Source organism: Stylophora pistillata, chromosome 7, assembly GCF_964205215.1.
Source record: "Stylophora pistillata chromosome 7, jaStyPist1.2, whole genome shotgun sequence".
Taxonomy (NCBI): Eukaryota; Metazoa; Cnidaria; class Anthozoa; order Scleractinia; family Pocilloporidae; genus Stylophora; species Stylophora pistillata.
Window position 1 is genome coordinate 15,445,454 of NC_142525.1, and position 23,440 is coordinate 15,468,893.

General features: G+C 36.9%; 3 protein-coding genes and 1 long non-coding RNA gene across 21 annotated transcripts in view; 2 read left to right on the top strand and 2 right to left on the bottom strand.

Moving 5' to 3' along the window:
* The window catches only part of LOC111332258 (neural cell adhesion molecule L1), a 38,368-nt gene extending 28,939 nt beyond the window's left edge, over positions 1 to 9,429 (bottom strand). Inside the window, exons 1-3 of the mRNA XM_088727703.1 lie at positions 9,306 to 9,429; positions 6,768 to 7,923; positions 5,947 to 6,036 (exon numbers count right to left, since the gene is read on the bottom strand). Coding sequence (XP_088583829.1) covers positions 5,947 to 6,010 — 64 coding nt within the window. The 5' untranslated portion in view covers positions 6,011 to 6,036; positions 6,768 to 7,923; positions 9,306 to 9,429. The remainder of the gene's footprint in view (positions 1 to 5,946; positions 6,037 to 6,767; positions 7,924 to 9,305) is intronic.
* Positions 1 to 23,440, bottom strand: part of LOC111332589 (uncharacterized) — a 279,730-nt gene that overhangs the window by 252,366 nt on the left and 3,924 nt on the right. For 4 of the 18 annotated variants that reach the window (XR_002695057.2, XR_002695056.2, XR_015989676.1 and 1 more), the window contains 3 exons: positions 23,133 to 23,187; positions 22,802 to 22,847; positions 20,742 to 21,324 (listed from right to left, as the gene is read on the bottom strand). The exons of 11 other annotated variants lie outside the window; for them this stretch is intronic. The gene's annotated coding sequence lies outside the window, so the exon portion shown is untranslated. Of the gene's footprint in view, positions 1 to 20,741; positions 21,325 to 22,801; positions 22,848 to 23,132; positions 23,188 to 23,440 lie in introns of those variants that run through there. 3 more of the 18 variants (XR_015989675.1, XR_015989679.1, XR_015989677.1) reach the window with 3 other exon arrangements.
* On the top strand, positions 13,619 to 15,541 carry LOC148726806 (uncharacterized). The gene is made up of 2 exons (XM_088728009.1): positions 13,619 to 13,981; positions 14,189 to 15,541. The coding sequence occupies exons 1-2, from the start codon at positions 13,948 to 13,950 to the stop codon at positions 14,494 to 14,496; spliced, it is 342 nt and encodes a 113-aa protein (XP_088584135.1). The 5' UTR covers positions 13,619 to 13,947; the 3' UTR covers positions 14,497 to 15,541.
* Positions 19,309 to 21,549, top strand: LOC148726807 (uncharacterized). The gene is made up of 2 exons (XR_015989756.1): positions 19,309 to 19,932; positions 21,009 to 21,549. It is a non-coding gene; the product is annotated as an uncharacterized LOC148726807 (long non-coding RNA).

Here is a 23,440-nt window from a genome sequence, read left to right on the forward strand (position 1 = left end):
TAATTTTTGTCACTCAATGATAATTAATTATGCATGTTTCGCCTAGTTGTTAAATAGCCCTAACGATTTTTCCAATAGTCTGTAACTGACGATGAAGTTCGTAACATCGAAACATGTCTTATAAATTAAAAAATGTCGTACTCTTCTTGAAAATATTTTAACATGTATCTATCACGATCTGAAACCTGTCAATTGGAGAGAAAAAAAGCGCAGTGTGCGCTTTTGAATGAACAACAGTACTGGTATGGCAAACACACAAATGGCCATAGCGACGATTTTCTCCCGAAAAACACTCAGAGATCTTACGGATCGTATCGTTCATTTATAACGACGATTAATTCTCGAGGAGTTACCTCAGTTCAGTTTTAAATGTCATAGAAATGTTACAAAATTCAGATATTAAATGAATGAGAGTCACAATTTGATATATGTAATTGTTAGCTGCAAACACCTCTTGTATTAATTTATTGAGTTACTTCTTGGGTAAGATTATTTACTTACATATGGTTTTAAGGCCGCGTTTTTTTTAAAATCTTAATTCAAATCAAATTTAGTGTCACAAGATTCAATTCGAAATCAATTTTTGCGAAAGTTACTACGTGGTCATGACGTACAGACCGAGCGCAGTGCGGTCCTCACTTCATGACCGAAAGCCAAATGTTTTCTCGTCCGGTCCGACCAAACTTAGTCAATAAGCATTTTATCATATGACCACAAAGAATTGAGAATTTCAACCCAAACAGGAAGCGATACTTGTGCACACGCAGCCAAACGAGCAGAAAATTAAATCTGTAACTAAAACTTTTCCTCAATTTTTTCCAGTGAGAACAAGAAACTTCCAGTTCCTTGAAAAACGCGACTCTTTTTTTTCTCATTTCTGTTTTTCCTTACGTTTTTGCAACATAGCGACGTGAGGGGAGCATGCGCAGAAAGATTGTTCCGGATCCGGACCGGCTGATCGTAATAGGGGTCTTTCCTTAAAAATTCTGCCCAGCCGGTAAAACGAGATAGATGTTTGAAAATAATGGAACAAAACTGAAAAAAATAATGAATATAGCGAATATTGTTGAATAATAGCCAAGACGACGTCGAGGGAATTATTCAACTATATTCAGTGAGCTGGAAGTGAATGATTTAGTACAATTGCTCATGTGCTATCGAATTTTGTTTAAACTCTTTCTTGCTAAATTAATTCTGTTATAATTCTTTTGATTACTCGTATAAGATAAGCAGCCGGTATCAATGAGAAATTAACAGGTTTATTGAATCAAATCCGCAAGAGCTTCATATCTCTCATTTGAAAATTATTACCCCAAACTGAGTAGTACACTTATTGCTCTTCAGAATTAAATTTTTTCTATCGCGTTTATCACTTCCTCGGTAACATTGACAAAACGCAAGGCAGCCATTTTGAAATTTAGCGCCCCTGCTACAAACACCTCGCGCGAGGTGGATATGTTGAATTGCGTCGACCAATGAGAGCGCGCATGTCTCTATAATCACTGAAACAATTATATTAGTGTATAATAATAAAAAAAAAGCATTACTATCTATGCTAATCACCAATTCATTGGCAGTAACAACAACAACGACAGAGCGATTAACTAAAATTCCGTATGATAATAATGACAGTAAGAATATTTATGATTGCAACAGTAATAATGATAGTAATACCAAAGATAAATATTAAAAAAAAATATCGTACACATGGACATGATTTTTGAGGCACGAGGGTGTCCTTCGGGAAAAAAAAATATTCGTATGTGCGCAAAATTTAAGAAACTCCCAACAAGCTATACATCAGAAGAAAGTTTAATAAATTTAGTTTACGATAAAAATATAATTTAAGCGATTTTTCATTTACGAAGTGTCAGGCGTGAAGTGTCAGGCGTGAAGTGTCAGGCGTAAAGTGTCAGGCGTGAAGTGTCAGGCGTGAAGTGTCAGCAGCCAATAAGGCGTGAAACGACCGAGGGTCCATCTGTTGAATTTATTGAATATGGATCCCGCAGCACAAGCAAAATGGCTGCACAGTCTTCTTCACAACGCATCAATCAACAAAAGGCCTAGGGTGTCGGGCTTTTACGAAATTCTCATTGGTTGTCTAGATATCTAAAGTTAGAGTAGCGTAGAATATGCGAGACGTGTTGCATAAATAGACGCCACATGAAAAATATTTTAAATATCAAATTTCCCGACACCCCCTCGTTTGTCATTATACCTGAAAATTGGTCAAATCTGCGAAGCCTATTAATTTTCTCAAAGCGTTTGTATTCCTCTCAAAATAAAATGCTAGATTATAACTTCTAAAGGCTTTGTAAACAACTTGTGCCACACCAAGAGGCTATCTCGCCTCCTGAAAACGAAAACCTCGACCACTCAGTGGAGTGTAGAGGAGGACAACACAATATTAGGCAACCTAAAACCCGCGGTAAAAATGGAGAAACCGAACAAACAAAATAACGAGAAGCAAGATAACGAATCGACAGACAGCTTTCAAAATTACTTTTCGAGGCGATTGTAAATTCTTTTTGTATCAAGGCTGATACTTACATAAATAAAAAGAAACCTCGTTTTTAACTTAATGTATGTCAAAGTTTGGTTTGACGGCGACTTCTTTGCTCGAAATCTGGACGCCAGCGCGGAGTGGAGTACTAGTCGCTTTTACCAAGGATTTCCTTCTTTTCTTGACAAAATGGTACTCTTCTTTCTTGTTTGAGTCCATTTTTTTTCTTTTTACCCAAGGACTTTTTTCTGCTTATGAAGTTTCCATAAGCAAAGATTTTTCCACAAGCAAAGAGCTTCCATGGGCGAATTTTGTCAAGTGCGCAATGTATACAAAGTAGGTAAATAATATGAAGAGGAACGGTGGCCGCGAAAATTCCCTTAGGGGGCTCCCCAAGTACAAGGTTATGACACCTTCCTGATTTATTAACTTTTATTTGAAAATACGTTTTTCTAAATACCTCGGGCGCTTTTGCAGATTTTTTAAAATCTTTTCCCCCAAAAGTTAGGTAAAATGTTTGACTTTGATTTAGTCAACTAAAAGAAAAAATGATTTTTTGGCATCTTAAGATGGGAAGTAAAGTTAAGAGTCTTTGTGATTTTGGGGAGGGCTTTTACGCATTCGTATAAATGGTGAAGAAGGGGGAATAAGAACGAACGGACTAGGTGACATGATACAAGTTATTATCACTTTGTCGGGTATTGTGCTGCATTTTGTTGGAAAAATTGGCGAATTTGGAAAAGGGAGAATCACACAATCGCACGATGTAAGCAGCCAATTAAATCATCAAGCCAAATAGAGCCAATTTCGCCGTTACAAGGCACAAAACCGGAGAAAGCTTGACATACTATATTAAGCAGTGCGGAAACTTGCTTTTCGGACGTTCTTAGTCGTTCGCTTCTGGAAATGACGCCTGTGGTAGTTTTATAGCCGTCAAAAAGCTATAGTCAGGATCTCCGCCATCTAATTCTTTGACTGTTTTTCGAACTGAGGTGTCTGTATTATTAAGTTGGCCACGTAGTGTAGAGGGAAAAGTCCATTTTATGGTTGCATCTACAACAAAGACTGAACGGACTACGGTGGGATAAACTAGTTTGAGCAATTAATGGCGGTGTATTGTGCAGCAATTGAACACATGCAAGTAGTCTATGGCTAAAAGGAGCAAGCTAAATGATGGGAATTTTAGCAATATTTTGGAAATGATTAACTCGGAACATAGGTTTTAAACTAGAATTTATTATGAACATACTTGTAAAGTAAATAACTAGATTGGGCCTTTGCTCTAATCATACACGCAGCTAAATATCTAAATGAATTCACTAATTTATTAAAGTGCCTATGACAATAAAATAACTGAAGTTTCAACAACGTTTCGTTAACTCTATACCGTTGTATTACAATGCTCACTTTTAGTGTTTAGGTTTTCATGCAATCCAGTTTTCTCGTCATTTGGGACAGTAATGTTTTTTTTTTTTTGGCGCTATTTCTCTTTTTAATGAACCGGGTATGGGTGCAGATGCAAAAAAAAAAAAAACAACAACAACAACAACAACAACAAAACAACGCAAAACAAAACAAAACAATGGGTAAGACAGATCATTCGCGTTTTCCTCTCATCTCAGGATGATTCTGGTTGATGTAAATGAGTTCGGCACGCTTTTAGAAATCAATGACTTTATGCATCATCAAGCGTCACTTGACTGGCATTCTAATAATAAATAATAATAACTTTATTTATATAGCGCTCATATCCTGAGCTCATGGCGCTTTACAACACTGTACGGGGGACTTTGCCAGACTGCTAAGCAGTTTACAATCAATTAAAGGCGAATCTGACAGATGCCCCCTCCCCCCAGTTCCCAGTAAACAGGCCAGACCACATCACAGTAATCTCGTGAGTGGGTTTTTTAACGTCCCCTGCCTAACCAAATTAACTAATTATAGATGCAGGAGACGGGACCTACGGTTTATTCGTCCTTATCCGAGAAGACTAGAATGTCTATCCATTTCTTGATGTTATAGAAAGGTAGCACAGTCTCCTCAGTTATTTTAAGACCTTGAGTGTTGGTCCGGCCGGGGCTTGAACCCTCGACCTCCCGCACAACAGTCCGGCGCTCAACCAAGTGAGCTAACCGGGAGGCGCATTCACTGTTTTCTACAGGAAACTAGGCATCAAATGTAATGCTGTCATTGCCTTAGTTTGATGATCGTCCTGACCTTTTTCTGAGACCAGGTCAATCGCGATTGGTGTCAGACCAATCGACCAATGGGTTTGCTTTGCTCATGCCACGTAACCCCACATGAAAAATGGTCTGATTGCTCGTACCTTATCGTCACTTCATTATCATTTAAAATTCAAAACCATTTGCACAGCTGTCCATCGAGTATTTTGTGTCTTTTTTGAAAATCACGCTCTTTCGAGGAAATGTCTCTGCGATCTTTACTTAATATTAAAAATTCGAATACTTTCGCTTCATGATAGATCGAGCCAAAAGTAATTTCAGACCCATTTCGGGTCTTCTTACAAACCACACTTTTTCAGTGCTAGTGTTTCCTTCTCCGACCCCATCGAGCCCAACAGTTTTCATACCTATCCTGTATCTCGTGAAAAAAATCCGCACATTACGCTATCGTCAGCTTTTAAGCTTATCTAGAAACCACTTCTCTGCTACGTAATCGACACTCAAAATCACAAACTTTCGATATCTAATCGCTGGAAGCCCAAATTTTATCGTAGACATTAGTCTGATCAGTGGTTTTGAAATTGGCGCTCTTTAACGTCATTGTTCTCTAGTTCAACCATGGAAGGTCTACTCAGCAATTTTAATGCCACATCATAAGAGATTACAAAGACGCAAGCAAAAGCTCACATTTTGGTTTCGCCCTATTGACATTCAGTGCTTAGCCGCCTGCTGATGAGTTCGACGAAAAGGTTTTTGAAGTTTAGGTAAAAAAGCCGTCACATGTCCCTGACAACAGCAGGCTGAGGTAACATTTTTTCGAATCCATCCGATCTAATTATTTCTGGAACAATAAGTGTGAAAAAACCACATCTTAAAAAACCACGTGAATTAAGAGCGGAATTAAACGTGATTCGCGAACCAATGTACGTATTGTTCTTGAACGGTTGTGGTTAAGGTTTGACCAAGGTTCTGATTGGAGATGGACTTCATATGGATTGATAAAGTCATAAAAAAGACCACTAAGAGTTCTTGAACAAACAAGATAAGACATCTCGTCGTCTATTATTTAACACAATATGAATTAATTTTTTACTACGCGAGCATTTAGGATAACGAAAGGACAGTTTGTCGCCCGTTAGCGTTATTCAGGTCTAATACTCATTTAGAGCGTCACCCTCCGCCATCTCTCCATTTTTATTGTTTAAAGGATCCTATGATGTGGACGTAAACTGGACACAAATTCATGCAAAAAAGTCTTACCTGCTGTAGGAATGATGACAAATGCGGCCAGAAAATATTGTAGGATCAACAGGACTTTATACATAACTGAGAGTTTCTTTCAAACCAAGACTACGAAAACGAAAGAGTGTATTAAGAGCAATTCTCCGAGAAAGTGAAGCAAAGTTGGAAATCAGAATTTTTAATTAACCCCCCTTCATTATTTGTGCGAAGGTAAGTTACCTGAGGGGATGAACAAAAACAGCCATATTTGGATCGGGAGACGTGTCATTGCCATGGTAACCGAGATTGATCACGTCGGCCTGACGTTGACCAGAAAATTCACTCTCAAGAAGTAAAAATTAACGAATCTGGTTCTCGGGTACATGCCAACCAATTTAAAAGAAATTCAACCAAATGGTAGAGGTACTCTCCCAGTTTGTAATATTAACCTATGAAGTATTTTGGGTGTTATGATCAAGAAGACAATGCTCGTCCTACTATGTTGCCTGTAAGCCATTTTAACAAGCAGGAAAAACAAGCACAACCATAATCCGAATTTCTCCGAACGTACTCTTTCCCAAAAAAAATAAATTAGCAGCAGAGCTTACATAGATATTGAAGTTTCTAAATATCATAGGAGAAAATTACATTTTGGCAATGGGCGTTGAAGATATCCGAGGCAAGTTGCAAAAACTTGCAAAATTGGAAATTCTGAGGGCTCCAATATCTGACTCAAACGGGCTTTAGATAGAGAATATCAGCTTCAAAAGTGTTTTCTATCATCTTATCTGTTATCTGCATTTGATTGATTAGGTTTTGACCGACGAATTTGATGAAATATAAACTGAAACAAAGCCTACCTTGCAACTTTTGGAAATTTCTTCATGATACTTTTTTCGCATAGTATGGGTCTCTCCTCAGCTCGCTCGCTCCATTTTCGTTACCAAATCTTGTACAGACTCTAGCGAAAGGGTCAAATCTAACTGGCTAATTACGAAGTCCAACTCAACCCACTAAATTACTTTCTACCCTACGAGGAGGAAAAAATAAACTCATCCCATGTAAAATCATCGGACGGAAAGAAAAATAAAAATAAGTTCCATCGGCGCTGAGTTGTAGCGAAAATAAGATAGTTCCTCCTTGGTTGCAATTTTTCATTATTTGAATTATTGTGTACTAGACTGTATTCCTTTAGTAAGACCTTGTTCTGTTGTTTAATAAGTTGTGAAAGAAATGTCAGGCTGACCTATATGTGCCAGCTACGTAGGGTTCAATGGACGCTTTTTTATGAAGCCAACAAGATTCCTTAGTCTGTAGGAATGATGACGAACCCAAACAAACCCAAAACTTCAATAAAAACTTTCTTTATGGGAAATTAAGTGTTTAACAATCTGAAGACGTTCATTATACCAATTTGTTTAGATCTACATCAATGGAGTAGAACCAGGAAAAACCAGCTGGTGCTCCTGCATGTTTCTCACTCAATATGAATTTTTTTTTGGTCGGAGGAGGACTAAGGATAACGAGAGACTCTTTTACAGGACTGATTGTCGCCCTTTAGCGTTATTCTGGTATAATAGGGACCTTAAGCAGTCAGGACGGCAACGCCAAGGAAGACTTCGAGTAAAAAATGAATTTCTACTCTTAGTGAGAATTTCAAACATGGCTGCAGGAGCTTACTGTCTCATATGGCGCTACAGCTCAACTTCAGCATGACGTATAAAAGTAGCGTTGAGTTCCAAATGAAAATTAAAATAATTTGTCGTCGCGGTTTCGGTTCGCAGACGACGAAAATTTTGGCGATTTCACGTTGTTGTTTTGCATAGGACGGCTAAGAAATGTACAAAGTTTCAAAATGCACGTGCTGAGCTATTGTTCTGCCAATTAGATCTCATGTTTTTCCACGTCCTCGTTGCCGTCGTGGTTGCTTGAGGTCCCTAATACTCATTAAGAGCGTCACCCTCCGCCATTTCTCCGTTGTAATTGTTTAAAAGATCCTACCATGCACGCGAACTGCTGAAGGAATGATAACAGAAGCGGTCAGAAAATATTGAAGGATTTAACAGGACCATGCACATGACTGAGAGTTTGCTTTATGCCAAGACTACGAAACCGAAAGACTGATTCCACTCAACACTTACATGTACAATATTTTGTCACGAAATCATGTTTATGGCATGTCACCCTCTATTAAAAGGTCATTTCTGGCGCTAGGCAGTCACGTGTGTACATAATTAATAATGCGGTTCGACTCAATCGACTAAATTACTCTCATCCCATGTAAACTCATCGTACGGAAAGGAAAATAATGATATGTGCTATCGGCGCCGAGTTGTAACGAAAGCAAAACAGTTTAATTATTTGATTTCTTCTGTACTGCATCGTACTTTTTTTGCAGTCTGATACTGTGTCACCGTACCAACGAAATAGTGAAGGCTGATTCTGTATTTCCTTCAAACGTTGGGAAACAAATGAATAGATAACGAAAAAAATTAAAAGAAAACAGCAACAAAACAGCAAAAGCAACAACAAACATCGAACACAGGATTCTCTTGTGAAGAGATCTGAACGAAGTGGAGTACATGTTAATGTACACATAATAAAGAATGAGTTACAAGGAGTTTCGAAGACTACCCCTATGATAGATTTTAGAGGCTGTTATTACTGGATTTATTTTTAACTGCCTGCTCTTTTTCTGTAACTTAACTGTCTCTGTGACTTATGGTTAAATGGACGCCTTATGAGAAACCAACAAGATCCGTTAGTCTATCAGAATAAATGATAAACATAATCCCAAATGAATTGAAAGCTTCCCTAGAAACGTTCATTAAATGAGAATATGATTGTTTTGTTTTCAAGGTAAAATTTCCTCAGTGGTATCTCATTTCACCATCTAGGACTACCTCGGAAGCATACTTTTCTTTAATTTTCTTCAGGGGAGGAGGGGAGACTGGTGGCTACAAGGTCACACATCATTAGTCACTACTAAATTACTTGTTTGTCATCTTTATTTTTCTACTACATTCCTTTTACGTGCACTTTTTAAGAAAGATGGAGAACATGCAAACAAGAATTTAAAAGCCGCTTTAAGGAGGCTTCCTTATCATCAGACAAGTTTAAAGATTAGATTGGTACTTTTTACGCCCTTATTTAATGGATTCATTGGTATGAATTTTAGCTTTTTCAGCCTCATTTTGAAATATACAAGTTTGTGTGTTAAGCCAGTTGCGAGTAAGATACTGCACATGATTACCGAGAAAACTTGAGACAATGAACGAGGTATAAGTGACTTAACGTCTATACGTTTAAGTCCTCGACGTTTGCGTACAACTGCTTGTTGTACATTTTCATGTTGATCAGCTGCTGTAAAGCGAAAATTTATATTCAGTTTTTCTCACCTCTCGAAATATGTAACATCTGGAGACCTTAAAGGGCCATTTTCATCCGAGATCCTTTGCAGTCGTTTGTTTTTGTTTTGGAATCACGCTATTGTTAAATGGCGAACTCTGATAGTCATTCACAAACACTATTAAAAAGAAAAACAAAGATTTGGTGAAGAACACAGTAAAAAAAATTTGCAGCTAAATATTTGAGACTGAAAAATCATAAATCGAGTCTGTGTATAAAACTTGAACAAAGCTTACTTGATGTTGAAGGAAATTGTTCGGCTTCAACACTAAATAGAATATAAACAAATAACCAATATTGGCCAAAACTGATTTACTTTACGCATTTCAATTATAGAATAATGACATGTACAAATGAGATCGCTTACATACATATCTCAGGATCTCAAGTAAAAATCAGTCAAATAATTATTCTCACCACGAAAAAATCTCCCCGGAGTCTCTACTTCCATCGTAGGAACAATGCAATAACATTTCTGCAAAAGCACTGTCTGTAGTGTTACCGAAACCCGTTGTTGTTTTCCTTGCCCTCCATAAATCATACACAGACTCTCGAAGTCGAATAACCTTTGCCGAGCCGGGCAGACCCGGCCTTCCTCTAGACCGCTTAATTCTTCGGCGGCATCAACTTTTCAAATGACGTTTTTCACCGTCATACATGTAAGAATTAAAAACTACTTACTGATATGGATACTACGATAGTTTGTTGTTCGCACACGATTCAAGATGGAACTTTGAAATCCCTTATTGGTAAGATGGAAGAAGATATCAAAGCGATACCGCAACTTCGAGGAAAATAGCGTATTTTTCATATATGAAAAATGATCTGGGCGTGCAAGGCATCTCGTTTGAAAATGGCCTTTAATTATATTTTGATGCAAGCTATCAGTTGTCACGATAACTACTCGCTCGTGTCCATAAGCTAATGAGATGTAATATTACGTGACTTTGATAGACGCTAAATAGTAATTAAATATAAAGGTATATTTAGCGTAAACGGCTGAGTCTTTATCCCACCATGAACAAATTTCACTCTGTTATGATTATCGAAAGTCTCGCCTTGTGTAGAGTTTCCGTTTCCTTGAGCTGCTTTCTTAATTCAGTGAGTGTTGGTCACTTTGCAAGCATCTCATCATGATCTGGTACCTGGTACTCATGAGATGGAACATGTTCAACAAACAAACGAGCGTGTGAAAGTGTAGTGTGATCGTCCGTGTGAGTGTAGTCCTGAGAAGGACAACCTGTCTCGACAACCTGTGCGGAAGTGATCGTCAGAGTCAAGTGAATAGTTGTTGTCAGTAGAATGTTCTTATTTCAGTTCGTGTAAAATGATTGGTCAGTTTTGCCGTGATGTTATTGGCTGTAAGATTCAAGGGAAGTAAGTCGGTCGTGAGTGATCTGTTTCGATCCGTAGGTAAAGTTAGGTCGTTCTTTTCGGTTCGGTTCGCTTGTAGTGTTTATGCCGCGCCGTGAATGAGTTTCTCATTAACAGAAAAGAGAAAAGATTTGAAATGAATCCTGTTTGAATGAGTAAAAGTTTTAAATAACAACAAAGGTTGAGCGAATTGGACTTTCTTCCAAGTTTTACAGTTGAAATGCCTAGAGGGCTTTGCAAGTCGTATGATTAATGTAAGTACGTCGTCTTAGCTTGACTCTTTTTACCCAGTTTAATCCGTTAATATTGTTCTATAATCATACTCTATCATCGATATGCTTCTTTGATTTTCATGAAGTGTTATATAAATGACGTGAAGTGTTATCATGACTTTGAAAATGCCATAAAGGACAATTCCATACATGATACATGTAGCTCCATCTAAAGGGTAGCGAGATGAATATCGACATAAGGATACCTTAGAAACAGGTCGAGTAAATCATCAAGGATATTGAGTGTTAGCCCTTGACAAACTAGGTTGGGTAGGCAGTGTATGAGGCAAGTCTTGTATTGGCAGTCTGTAAATCATTTTTTATCTTTATTCAATGGTGTCATTACATATGCGTCAGCAACAACACTGTATTTTAGTACGTTTTGGCTACCACTAAAATGAAGGGTTTTAGAGCTAATTTACATAATTTCTTAACTCTCACTAATAACCTATAAATTTCGTAATTTTTTATTGATATACTATGTTACGAGGATCGAATTATTTTTACTGAATCTGTCAAGCAATCCCAGACTTTTCTAGAATTATCTATAATCTGTAATATTCCAGAAACTTCTTTCATGTGACTCAGCAGTTTCCAAAAATAGTACAACTTGTAATACGCTATAAATAGTGATAGAACATCCTAGATAACTAAAGTAAATGTTTAAAAGCTGGCTTGTGAGAAGTACAAAAGAGATTTGCCCGAGGGCTTACCCTCGTGGCTTGCTGACTGAACTTTTGGAAGCTATGATATGACGAGGCTATGACCTTTTGACCTTGCGATATCCGGAGAGAAGAAAGGGATGAAAAAGACGATAGTCGAGAGAGGAAGAAGATAGAGAATACAGAGTTGACTATGGAGTCCTCCGGAAGAGTTTGTGTACAAGGAAAGAATGCGATAAATCAAGAAAGCCAAGAGCTGTGGTCTTCAGTCGGCGGATGTTGGAATTGGAAGTTGATCAAGACGACGAACACTTGAAGCATGAAGGATTGTAAGCCTGCTTTATGAACTGCTTAACTTAATCTTTAACCTAAGTAAATTAGACAATGTAAAACTAATTAAATAATAGTTAAAATGGGTAACTGCTTGTTGTTACATTTTTGTTGCGTGCCATACATCGTACTCGGGAGTCTATTTTCATATATGCTTTGTTAGTGGACATTTGTTGGTCATTCGTGCACGTAACAACTACTTCACAGTTTTTTTTTTTTTTAACCTCAAAATGTCTGATGTTAAACAGACGTATTTCCTCGAATAACAGCCGGGGGCGATTATTTCTTTTATTCGCACCAAAAGGGGACAATTATTCGAGGGAGGGCGATTATTCGAGAAAGGCGATTATTTCAAATATTTCTCACAGAAAGTCGTGCCTCAATATATATTTTTTCATTATACGACAAAAGAGAAGAAGCAAAAGCATATGACGACTTTGCGGTCGGTTCGTATAAAGATCGAAAAGACAGCAGTGGCGGCTCTGATGTTCTAGTTGGGCAATTGAACTTTCCAGTGGGGGATCCAGGGGGAGGGTCGGGGGGTCCGGACCCCCCTATCAAACCTGACGCTTACAACTTTGAGACAAGATCGTATATCACTTTTAACTGGCTGATTTTTGTAATGAATCCAAATAAACGGTAAGCGGCCAAGGAATTACAACGTGCATCCGCGACTGGTGGAAGGGGGTGTGGGGGAGAAGTAATTCGCCTCAAAGAGTCCAACAGTCCTTTCTGAACCAAAGTTTGGATCCCCCCAATTAAAAATTCCTGGATCTGCCTCTGCTATCCCATCTCGTTTGCACTTTCCTGAATGCAGAAGATAGCAATGAAGGCGATGCCGAGGTTATCGGAAAGCGGACTTAAGAAAACGGACTTGTTGTTCCAGCGATTTATTCATTGCGAACAAGGAACAAGAACATATCCGATGTGTTAACTAGAGAGCTCCAAGCAATAAAGGAATAAGCGAAGTATATGAGTCGGTGCTTTTGTAATCATTCAGCGGTCACGGAACAATTAAATAACAGCGTCTTTGTTACCCAAGGTGCCAATTTTTAACTTGAGAGGGAGGGGGTAGGAGAAAGAGAAAATGGCGAGGGGAGGGGAGGGGGCGATTATTTCAAATATTTCGGTCAAAGGGGGCGATTAATCGAGGGACGGCTATTATTCGAGGAAATACAGTATTGATATTCGCTGTAGCTAAGAAAATTTCGTGTGCACAACTGTCGCATCGATTACCTCAAAGAACTGCTTGCCCTTGGTTTTCATTTTTGCACTGAATAGTTGGATTGAATATTTCCTGGAACAAAACCCGAAAGTAATTAAAAGATCCAGACTTACAGACTGAAAATAGGCAATAAGTGCAGTAACATACGCACGGGTTACGGTAACATTACTCAATGGCTATCCGAACCATACACATTTCTTGACCAGTGGTTTCTGTAACAAAATTAAATTACACCAAATCTAACTACCGAAAATAAATGACATAAACGAAATAATAAACGAAATAAACCCGGCAAAAGGAAAAATTGAAACACACCTGACGGTTTGGATCTTGAAAGAACACGACACGTAGCTAATATAAAGACATACCACACCAACCTGTTCGCGCGAAAAGTTTCATCCATGTTACCTACTGAAATAGATATGTTGACGCGAGGGGACTGAACCCCACCACTTATAACGGACCGCTGGTCCCCAAAATTTGTTGAGAAGTGTGTGATTTGAGGGCATTACACCACCACTTAATGAAACATTTCTTGAATGTTATAGCGTAATTTCTAGAAAATTCGTAACAACATCGAGAAAAGCAACAAATCAAAGAAACCAAGATGCTTGATGATTGGAGACAAAAGTATAGTCTGGAAGCCGTGGAAAGGTGCCTTCCATTGGGATCTGTGAATCCAGTTTTTCTCTTCCACTGCATGAGCAGCTTACACTCAGCCACATTCAACTGGATCCTGCTTCAAGAATGAGAAATCACTTGGCAGAAGATGTACTTGAAAAAAAATGCTTATCTTGATGCAGGTTAGCATTACAACAATAGTCAATGGTGAACTATTCAATGTTAAATTGTTTTGTTTTTTCATAATCCCCGTTCCCTAAAATACAGACAAAACACTGGTAATAACACCTGCCTAATTTCAACCACAAAACCAATTCTTATACTAAAAAAAAATTGGTGAATTAAGTGCTGAAACTCATTCCTCATTATTTGTGTTTTTTTTTGTTCAGTTAATCTTTGGCAGAGTTATCAAGATCACATCATGTCATCAATGGAAGACCAAGAGCTCAACGATGGAACCCCCTTGAACTGTGCACTTCAACTCTTTCAACACACTGCAGAAATTGTCGACTTGTTCAACTTTAAATGTCCACTAAGAAACATGAATGACATCATGCTGAAAAAGTTGAACAGTTTTTATTTTTTCATGTTGGATTGGAGAGAGAACTTAGTACAGATGACAATAGCCCATTATTTTCTGAATTACCCTTGGCCTCATTTTTTCAAAACGAGTCCTGGTGCTCATCCTTTCATATGATAATAAGTATTCATTCACATTGCAAATTAAACTCATTTTCACAAGAGTGGTTGAGCACCAGGCCTCATTTTGAAATAGAGGCCAAGGGTAATCCGGAAATGGGCTATTCATCATTTATCTCAAGCAAACTGTGGTTTGATCTACAGTCAATGTGCCTTGTTTTCCATGTCCTGGTGCAGGTGAAACTCCACAAATTCCCACACTCATGTATTAAGCTTGCCATTGTCAATCAGGATTGACTGTAGAAAACCACTTTTCATTTGTCAGGTGAGATCTTGCAATGGTCAGAACAAGAATCCAACTCTGAAACAGCTGCCAGGAGCGCTGCTCTTTACATATCCTGAGAAATCTTTATCACTGAAGCGCTCTTTGTTTACGACACCTTGAAGATTATAAAAGCATCGTTCGTTTCTAAGAACAAAATGAATCATTATTCGTTTCTAACAACAAAATGAAGCGTTGTTCGTTTTGTATGTACTCGTTTCAAACTCACAGACATTTTTTAAGCTTGTGAAACTTTATCCTGGTTCTTAACAATTCCATGAAAACTTTGACTACACAGAATTTGATTTACTTCAAGAAATTTGGAAGGGAGTTTGGTTATTCATTCATTCTCATTTTACAATCTGGTGTAGATGACTTAATGATTTAATACTTGGCAAAGAATTGTGAATGGAAGACTTTGAAGAGTTTGCAAACCCACAAAAGGACAACTAACTGGACAAATAAGTAATAACAATTGTAATTGTAATTAAACAATGGTAATTCAAATTTTAAACTTCTAGCTAGAATATGCGAATATGTCTTGTCATAATAATGGGTTTATTGCAACTACTATTCTTCAATTTACCAGACCATGAATTTTGTAACTTAATTGGTTCCTGCACCCCCAGCCTGTCTGAAAGACTCGCTGATAATATTGATCTTCTGAATGTGCTCCTTAATCTGGACAAACATGATGAAAGGGACTCTGACCATAATTATGCTTAATTCTCCATGCTCAGAATACTATGAAACTTCTAAATTAAATAAGTTATTCAATTCATCTTACAGCTCCAGGAACTGTAATATTAGAAGTCTAATGAAAGATCTGCCTATCTTAGAAGATTGGTTATACTCTTTAGATAAAAAAACCTGATATATTAATTAGCCATTTTAGAAACAAAGCTGAACAGCAGATCTATAATTAAACATAGACATACGCCAGTACCACTTTTTTCATACTGATTCTAAAAAAGCTGCCAGGGGTGGTGCTCTTTACATATCCAACAATCTGAAAACCATACCCAGGGCAGATAGAAAGTTTACGATGCCTCTAGTTGAGTCCTGCTGGACAGAAATTATTACTAGCAATAACAAACCAAATTGTTTATTATTATAGGATGCATATATAGACATCCTTTAGCTGATGTACCAGATTTTATACAAGAACTAAAAAACACGATTAAAAGCTTAAGAAACAGGATCGGAAACAACACATTTATCTAACACCTGAGATGTAAACATAAATTTCCTGAAGTACAACGAGTATGCTAACACTAAGATTGTATTCATATGCTGTATTCTAACAATTTTCTCCCACTCATCACCAAGGCCACTAGATTCACAGATCACTCTTCTACCTTAATTGATCATATTTATACTAATGCTCCCAATTAAAATACTACTTCTCGTATAGCTCTGGCTGACATATCTGACCATTTGGAATGCCTGTTTTCTGCATCTGTAATGTATTCACCTCTAAAAACAAGCAGATAACATATTATAGAGATTGCACTAGTTTTTGCAAAGAGCAATATTTAGCTGGCCTCAGCTAAATTAACTGGCCAGGTTTATATTCCACCTGCACTGATCTTCATGAGATAACTAATACATGTATAAACAAAGTGAAATATAATTATTGTCAATAAGCATAACTCTTTAAAAAAAGTAACCAATTCTAAAGTGAAACAATTCAAGAAACCTTGGCTAACACAAGGGCTTTTAAAATCAATTAAAAGGAAACAAAAGATGTATAAATTGCATTTTCTCAGCAAGAATTCAAGGAAGATAAAACAGTACAAACAATACTACAATCTACTTAACAAAATAAAGGCCAAAGCCAAAGATAAATATTGTAACAAATATTTTCAGCTGTACAAAGAAAATCTGAAAGAAACATGGAAGCTTATTGGTGCAATCATTAAAAGGAAAACCAAAGTTCAATCAAATTACCCTTCAAGGATCATAAGAAATAGTAAGGTCTACACTAATGAACTTAACATTGCTAACTAATTTAATCAGCACTTCACTACAATTGGCCCTGATTTTGCTAGTGTAATTAATCCTACTTACGATGAACCCAGTAAATATATATGTAATAGCTAGCCCCACAAATAGCTTTGATTTACCGGTAAAAACTGAAGAATATGTGAGTCGGCTATTTTCAAATCTAAATGAAAGAAAGGCTTCATTAGATATTCCTAATAAGTTAATAAAACTTGTTAGTTATGAATTATCTAAACCTTTTGCATATATTTACAATCAGTCAATCATACAAGGTATTGTACCTAATGTACTTAAAGTCTCAAGAGTAACTCCAATATTCAAATCTGGGGATGCAACAGATCCTGCAAATTATGGACCCATAGCAGTTTTATCACCATTTAGTAAAATTATAGAAAAAATTGTTAATGATCAACTCACCTCATTTCTAGACAAATACAATATCTTGTTTAAATACCAGTTTGGGTTTTAGAAAAGACTATTCCACTGAGCTTGCTATTTTAGAAATAACTGACACTCTTAAAACCTCAATAGACGACAGTCTCATAACATGCAGGGTCTTTCTAGATTTCTCCAAAGCCTTTGAAACTGTCAACCATGAGGTGACTGCTAAGGAAATTACATAAATATGGAATATGTGGAAAAGCTTTAGATTGGTTCACAAGTTACCTTACTAATAGAACTCAATATGTGAAACTAGGTAATGTTGAGTATCTCCACATTGTTTGTGGAGTTCCTCAGGGATCAACCCTTTGACCACTATTATTTCTTTACATGTCTTTTGAATGATCTTGCCAACTCTTCAGATATGCCTTCCTTTTGACTTTTTGCTGATGATGCTAGAATTTTCTAGGCCACTAAAACATCAAAAGATCTTGAGACAGTTATGACTCAGAACTTCAGAAAGTAATTAACTACTGTAACCTCAATAAACTGTCTATTAACATGAAGAAAACAAATTTTATGATCTTAACATCTCCACAGAAGCCAACTATACACAATATTAATATTTCAAACATTGATTGCAAAGCTAGTATCAAATATTTAGGCATTTATTTAGATGAGCATTTGAACTGGAAAACTCAAATAGCACATGTACAAAGCAAACTGACTAAAAACCTTGGAATCTTCTACCAACTATGGAATTGCCTAAATTTAAAGATGCTAAGACAACTGTATTATGCACTTATTTACCTTTATCTTAATTATGATGCAATGTGTTAGGACAACACTCATCAGACTAATTTAAATAAGATCAGTAGTAAACAAAATAAATGCATCCAAAATATCTTTTCTGCAAACAAACAGGACCCTCTTTCTACCAAATCCTTGAAATTTGAAAATTTGAAATGTTGTTAGATTCAAAATCTGCTCACTCGCATTTAAATTATATTACAATCCATCAACTGTTCCAGCAATTTTCCATAATTTTTTAATACCTATCACAGCTGTCCCCTCCTATAACAGCAGAAAATCCGCCAAGCTTAATTTCCACTGACCACAATTTAGAACTAACATAGGCAAATTTACTTTTAAGTACTCTGCTTCTGTTATATGGGTAACTGTACCCTTGGCATTGAAAACAAAAAGAACACATAACAGGTTTAAGAAACTTTATATGGCCCACCTCATCTCTCATTAAACAAATAATATATGATCTGTTTAGTTGTCAAATATATAGCATGTAGCTATCCATAGGTAAATAACTATGATAATAACAGAGTTAATAATAATAATAATAGTTGTCTCCTTATATTTCAGTCTTTGTTGCCACTGCTGCTGCTGTTGTTGCTGAAGACGTGTTGTTCTTTTCCTCTCCTTTGTCTCTGTTTCTGCTTTCGTTCATTGTTGTTGCTGTTGTTTGTTTGTTTGTTTGTATGTGTGTCTGTTTTCCTCTTATTAAGCTTGTCCTGTATAGATTTCTTGCTTGGTTCAGTATATCTCTAACATACCTTAAATTATAAACACGTAATTCTCTCTTGCACATCAATCCTAGGCTCTACAAACACTTGCCACATTTTTTACTATATACCAATATAAAAGCTCTGTGCCATTTCTTTGTTTATCTAAAAGTAGGTGGTGGCCTTCGCTACTTTGTCCACCACACACATTTTTATAATCTGTATTTTATTTGTTTTATTCTGTAATCATTTGTTGCAATATACTTTTGTATCTATGTTTATTTTATGTAAATAGTGTGAAATAAATAAACCATGAACCATGAATGTTTTATAAACCTATCTATTAGTGGTCCCAATAAATTACGTTTCGGTGATATATTTATCTTATTAGACGTTTTGTTGTGTGGTATCGCTGAGTATTTTTACGCCGCATTTTGACGAGCCCGTGGAGTGAGTCAAAATACAAACAACCGCGAATTTCGAGGATATTTCTGGAGTACAAATATCGCGTGATATTTGTACCCGTCTCGCGCGTTATTTGTACTCTACGAAGCACATTCAGATAGAAAGAATGTTTATCTGTGTGGAGCTGTTGTAGCATATCCGCACTATAAGTCTATCTATCAGTAGCAGGCGATGCAAGTACACGAGTATTTTCCCTCCTGCAGTATTTGAAAAAGTTAATTTTCGTTACCATGGTCATGGGACACACCTCCGTCACACCTCTTTATTGCTCCAATGAAGGCTTGCGTTCTCTATCCCGTAACCATGGTTATGAGTCACACCTCCGTCACACCTCTTTATTGCTCCAATGAAAGCTTGCGTTCTCCATCCCGTCACCATGGTTATGGGACACACCTCTTTATTGCTCCAATGAAAGCTTGCCTTCTCCATCATGTCACCATGGTTATGGGACACACCTCCGTCACACCTCTTTATTGCTCCAATGAAAGCTTGTGTTCTCTCTCCTGTTACCATGGTTATGGGACACACCTCCATCACACCTCTAAATTGCTCCAATGAAGGCTTGTGTTTTTTTCTCCCAAAAGCTTTAGTGATCGAAGTGATCGAAGTGATCGTCATTACAGTGAACACATTCGTCTTCACTTCAAATTTTCACGTAAAGCGACCAACCGCTTTGCATACATTGGCTATTTCTCCTTCTATTAACGGAGATAGTTCTGTTTTATTTTGGAGATCCTGTGCTATCCTTTTATAGGGTGGTTTTCTTTCAAGTCTTTTCGACCGACTTTGAGCTCGTCCAGAAGAGGTTAGTTAAAAGTTGTTCGTAGCAATGATTCGTAGGAAGTTTCGTCGTTGACAGGCGACATTTCTTTTGCCAGTTAGCCCCTCTCGCATCTGGTTTTTTCTTACTGACGTGTATTAGTGAACACTGGTAATGAAGATGGCGGAAATTCATTATTTAAGTGATGTGCCCTTGATACTAATTCGTATGTTAACTGCCTTTAGTAATCGGCCTATGTTTTCGCTATTTAGGACTTCTTACTTTAGTTCGTTAAAGAACAAATGTTATTCTGGAAACTCTGAGATAGCCGTTTTGAGGGATGTTGTTTGGCAGTGCAATGTAATGTACAAACGACTCTATGAGTCAGTGGGGCTGATGCATGAAACAGCCTCTGTGGTGAAATGTCCACAGGCATTATCACGAAACGCGTCTATCATGGTTGATGGTTTTCAGTTTTTTTAAAATTGATCCAAGCAAATCCATTTTCTAGGTGAAAGATATATATCTTACTAGACGCTCCGACGAAGGGCTAACGCTTGATACGTCAGCTTTTATAACCGTAACGGTGGCCAATTTACCATTTCAACTTTGTCGATATATTCAAATCATTATCTTACTAGACGTTTTGTTGTGCAGTATCGCAAAACTACAAATAAAAATACTCAGCGATACTACACAACAAAACGTCTTCATAATGCAACACGCCAAATTGTTAATCAGTGCGGGCGAATTTCGCGGATATTTGTAAAGTACAAATACCGCGTGATATTTGTGCTTGTGTAGGGCGTTATTTGCACTCTGCGAAGCACAGTTGAATAGTAATTAGGAGGAATGACTGAATGAGTATCATTTATTTGCTCCAAGAACCCCACAATTCTGGGAAAATGTTGGGTCTGTGACGGGTTACATCCTCAGTACTGGGAACTATGCCATTTTTAAACAAGTAGGAAATTAAACTTTAATTTGCACTATTATATGGCAAGGTGGTATTGAAGTAAATACATGCATGCTTATTTGGTTCATAATTGTTCAATATTTTGCCCTACAGACCATTTCCACTTTCCCAAAGATGGTAACCCGTAAATTTTTTCTTTTGAAAGGCACCAAATGTAAAGCCCTATGGAGGAATATTGGCCCTCAGTTGTATTTGTGAAGACCTCTGGAAAATATTCTCTAAAGTGGCCTTCAGGCTTGGTAATAAGTTATTATTTGCAGTTATAGCTGAGTTCATTTCCTGCAATGACATTAACAAAATGAACGAGAGATAGTTGATTTCATTTTAATACATTTAATTTAAATTTAGGGTGATGTGGTAGGCATGGCAATCCTGTCCACTGTGGGGGCCTCACCCACCACGGCTACCACAGCCCCCTCTCTTTCCTCTTCCCCCGCACTTAAAACACTCTTTCTGAATCCCTGTAAGGTAAAAAAAAAAAAAAAACACAAGTTAAAAGGTTTGACAAGAGAACACCCTTACAAGGAGATGTTACCCAACTGACAAATATACCCAAAAGGGCTAAATGAATAACCCTAGTATCCTAAATCTCTACTTGTATGATAATAGTTCTTAATCTTTCCTAGAAATGCTGGCATACTGCAGCTTTTGTTGTAATTGGAAATAAAATATTTGTGTTTTGCAAACTAAGTTAGTACAATAGACCTTCAAGGGCTTTTTTTAGTTGATCAATATTTAATTTTAATTTCTTTGTCATCAGTCAAAAATACTCACATGGGTAATTACCTTTAAATCAATATATATATATATTTTCACCTTCAAATCTTTCAGAAATTATCTTTATCTTTATCTGCTATATGAGAATTCTTAAGAAAAGGAATTTATTTCATGCATGTATTGAGATTGACACTGTGATGTACTATCATTTGTGTCTCTGATTGGACAAACAATGTATTTTCACAGTCATTCACTAATCCCAGCTTAATTTGTTAGTCAGTAAGAAAAATCTCAGTATGTATTAGATACAAATATCATGAAAGGGCTTTTAATTAAAACCATGAAAGTACTTTAACAATTTTAATTCACTTGCTGCAATACATAAAAAAACTCACTCATTCACTGCCATTCAATGCCTTTCCTTGTTTTTTTTTTTTTTTTGTTTTTTTTTTTTTTAATGCAAACTAACCTGTTTGGGTGCACTTTCCATGGATTAATCTCTATTTGTTCCTCGGGGATCAAACCACTGAGCTCTGCGATACTAGTGCAGCGCTGCACTAGTATCGCAGAGGTCAGTGGTTCGAATCCCGTACAGGCCTGATTTTTTTCAGGTCTGATTTTTGCTATTGCTTAAATAGCGCTATGTACTGCGAGGATTGTGCATCATTCATATCTAATACCGCAGTTCAAAATATATGAACTTCATATATTTCATTGTATCTGATTTATCACTTTCACGGGTTTATTATGAATCAACTTAACGGCCTGCTCCCAGTTGGCTTCTTAGCTCAATTGGTAGAGCGCTGCACTAGCATCGCAGAGGTCAGTGGTTCGAATCCCGTACAGGCCTGATTTTTTTCAGGTCTGATTTTCCCTATTGCTTAAATAGCGCTATCTACTGCGAGGATCGTGCATCATGCGTATCTAATACCGCAGTTCAAAATATATGAACTTCATATATTTCATTGTATCTGACCAAACTTATAGGTAATTGTCAATTAAAAACAAAAAGATGTCTATTCAGTGTGCTATCCAAACACAACTTTGTTGTGCAGACTTAAATAGGAACATCGTGTTGCAAGGAGGCAGCGGTGTCACTATTCCCACTTCTTACAAATATAAAGAGCAATGACTAAAAATTGTTTACAGATGCATGGCATTTTGTGGAATTATAGCATTATGAAAGAAAAGGGAAATATTATTCTAAAGCTGGCAACTTACCTAAATCTTCTCATACAGGGGGAGGGGGAGATGGAGTTTCAAGTATCTGCAGTTTAAACAATAAGTTTTGTAACTGTCATTTTTAAGGTATTTTAGTCATGTGGTTACAGAATATCTCTATTGAGTAGTATATTATTCTGAAATTTTGTGAACATTTAAATTGTAAGCTAAACACACAGTTGTGGTTAAAAGTAATCATTCTTCTGTAAAAGTAGCACTCTCCTTCTTGGTTTACATTTCAAATGGCAGTTTTAAGCCTTGAAATAATTTTTCAAGAATTATTTGTGTTGCAAAATTAACTAATAAACATAAAATGAAAAAAATGCCTCACCAGATGCACCTTTCCCTCTCTACATCTGAAAGAACAAATGCCATTTCACATGATCCTACAATGGATGGAAAAACATGCCCTCACTAATATGTCTTTCCTTAAAACTTTCTTTTTTGACAGAAAAACATAACATTCCTCTTCCTCATTCCAAGACCAGGTGAATTTGTACACACATTTTTTTCGTGCTCGTTTAACCGCAATCTTTTTACTAGTACCTATTTACTTCAGAAGAGGAAAAATATGCATGTGTACACAATTGCATGCATGCACATACTTGTTCGCTTTCCTTTGTTTACATAGTTTGACGT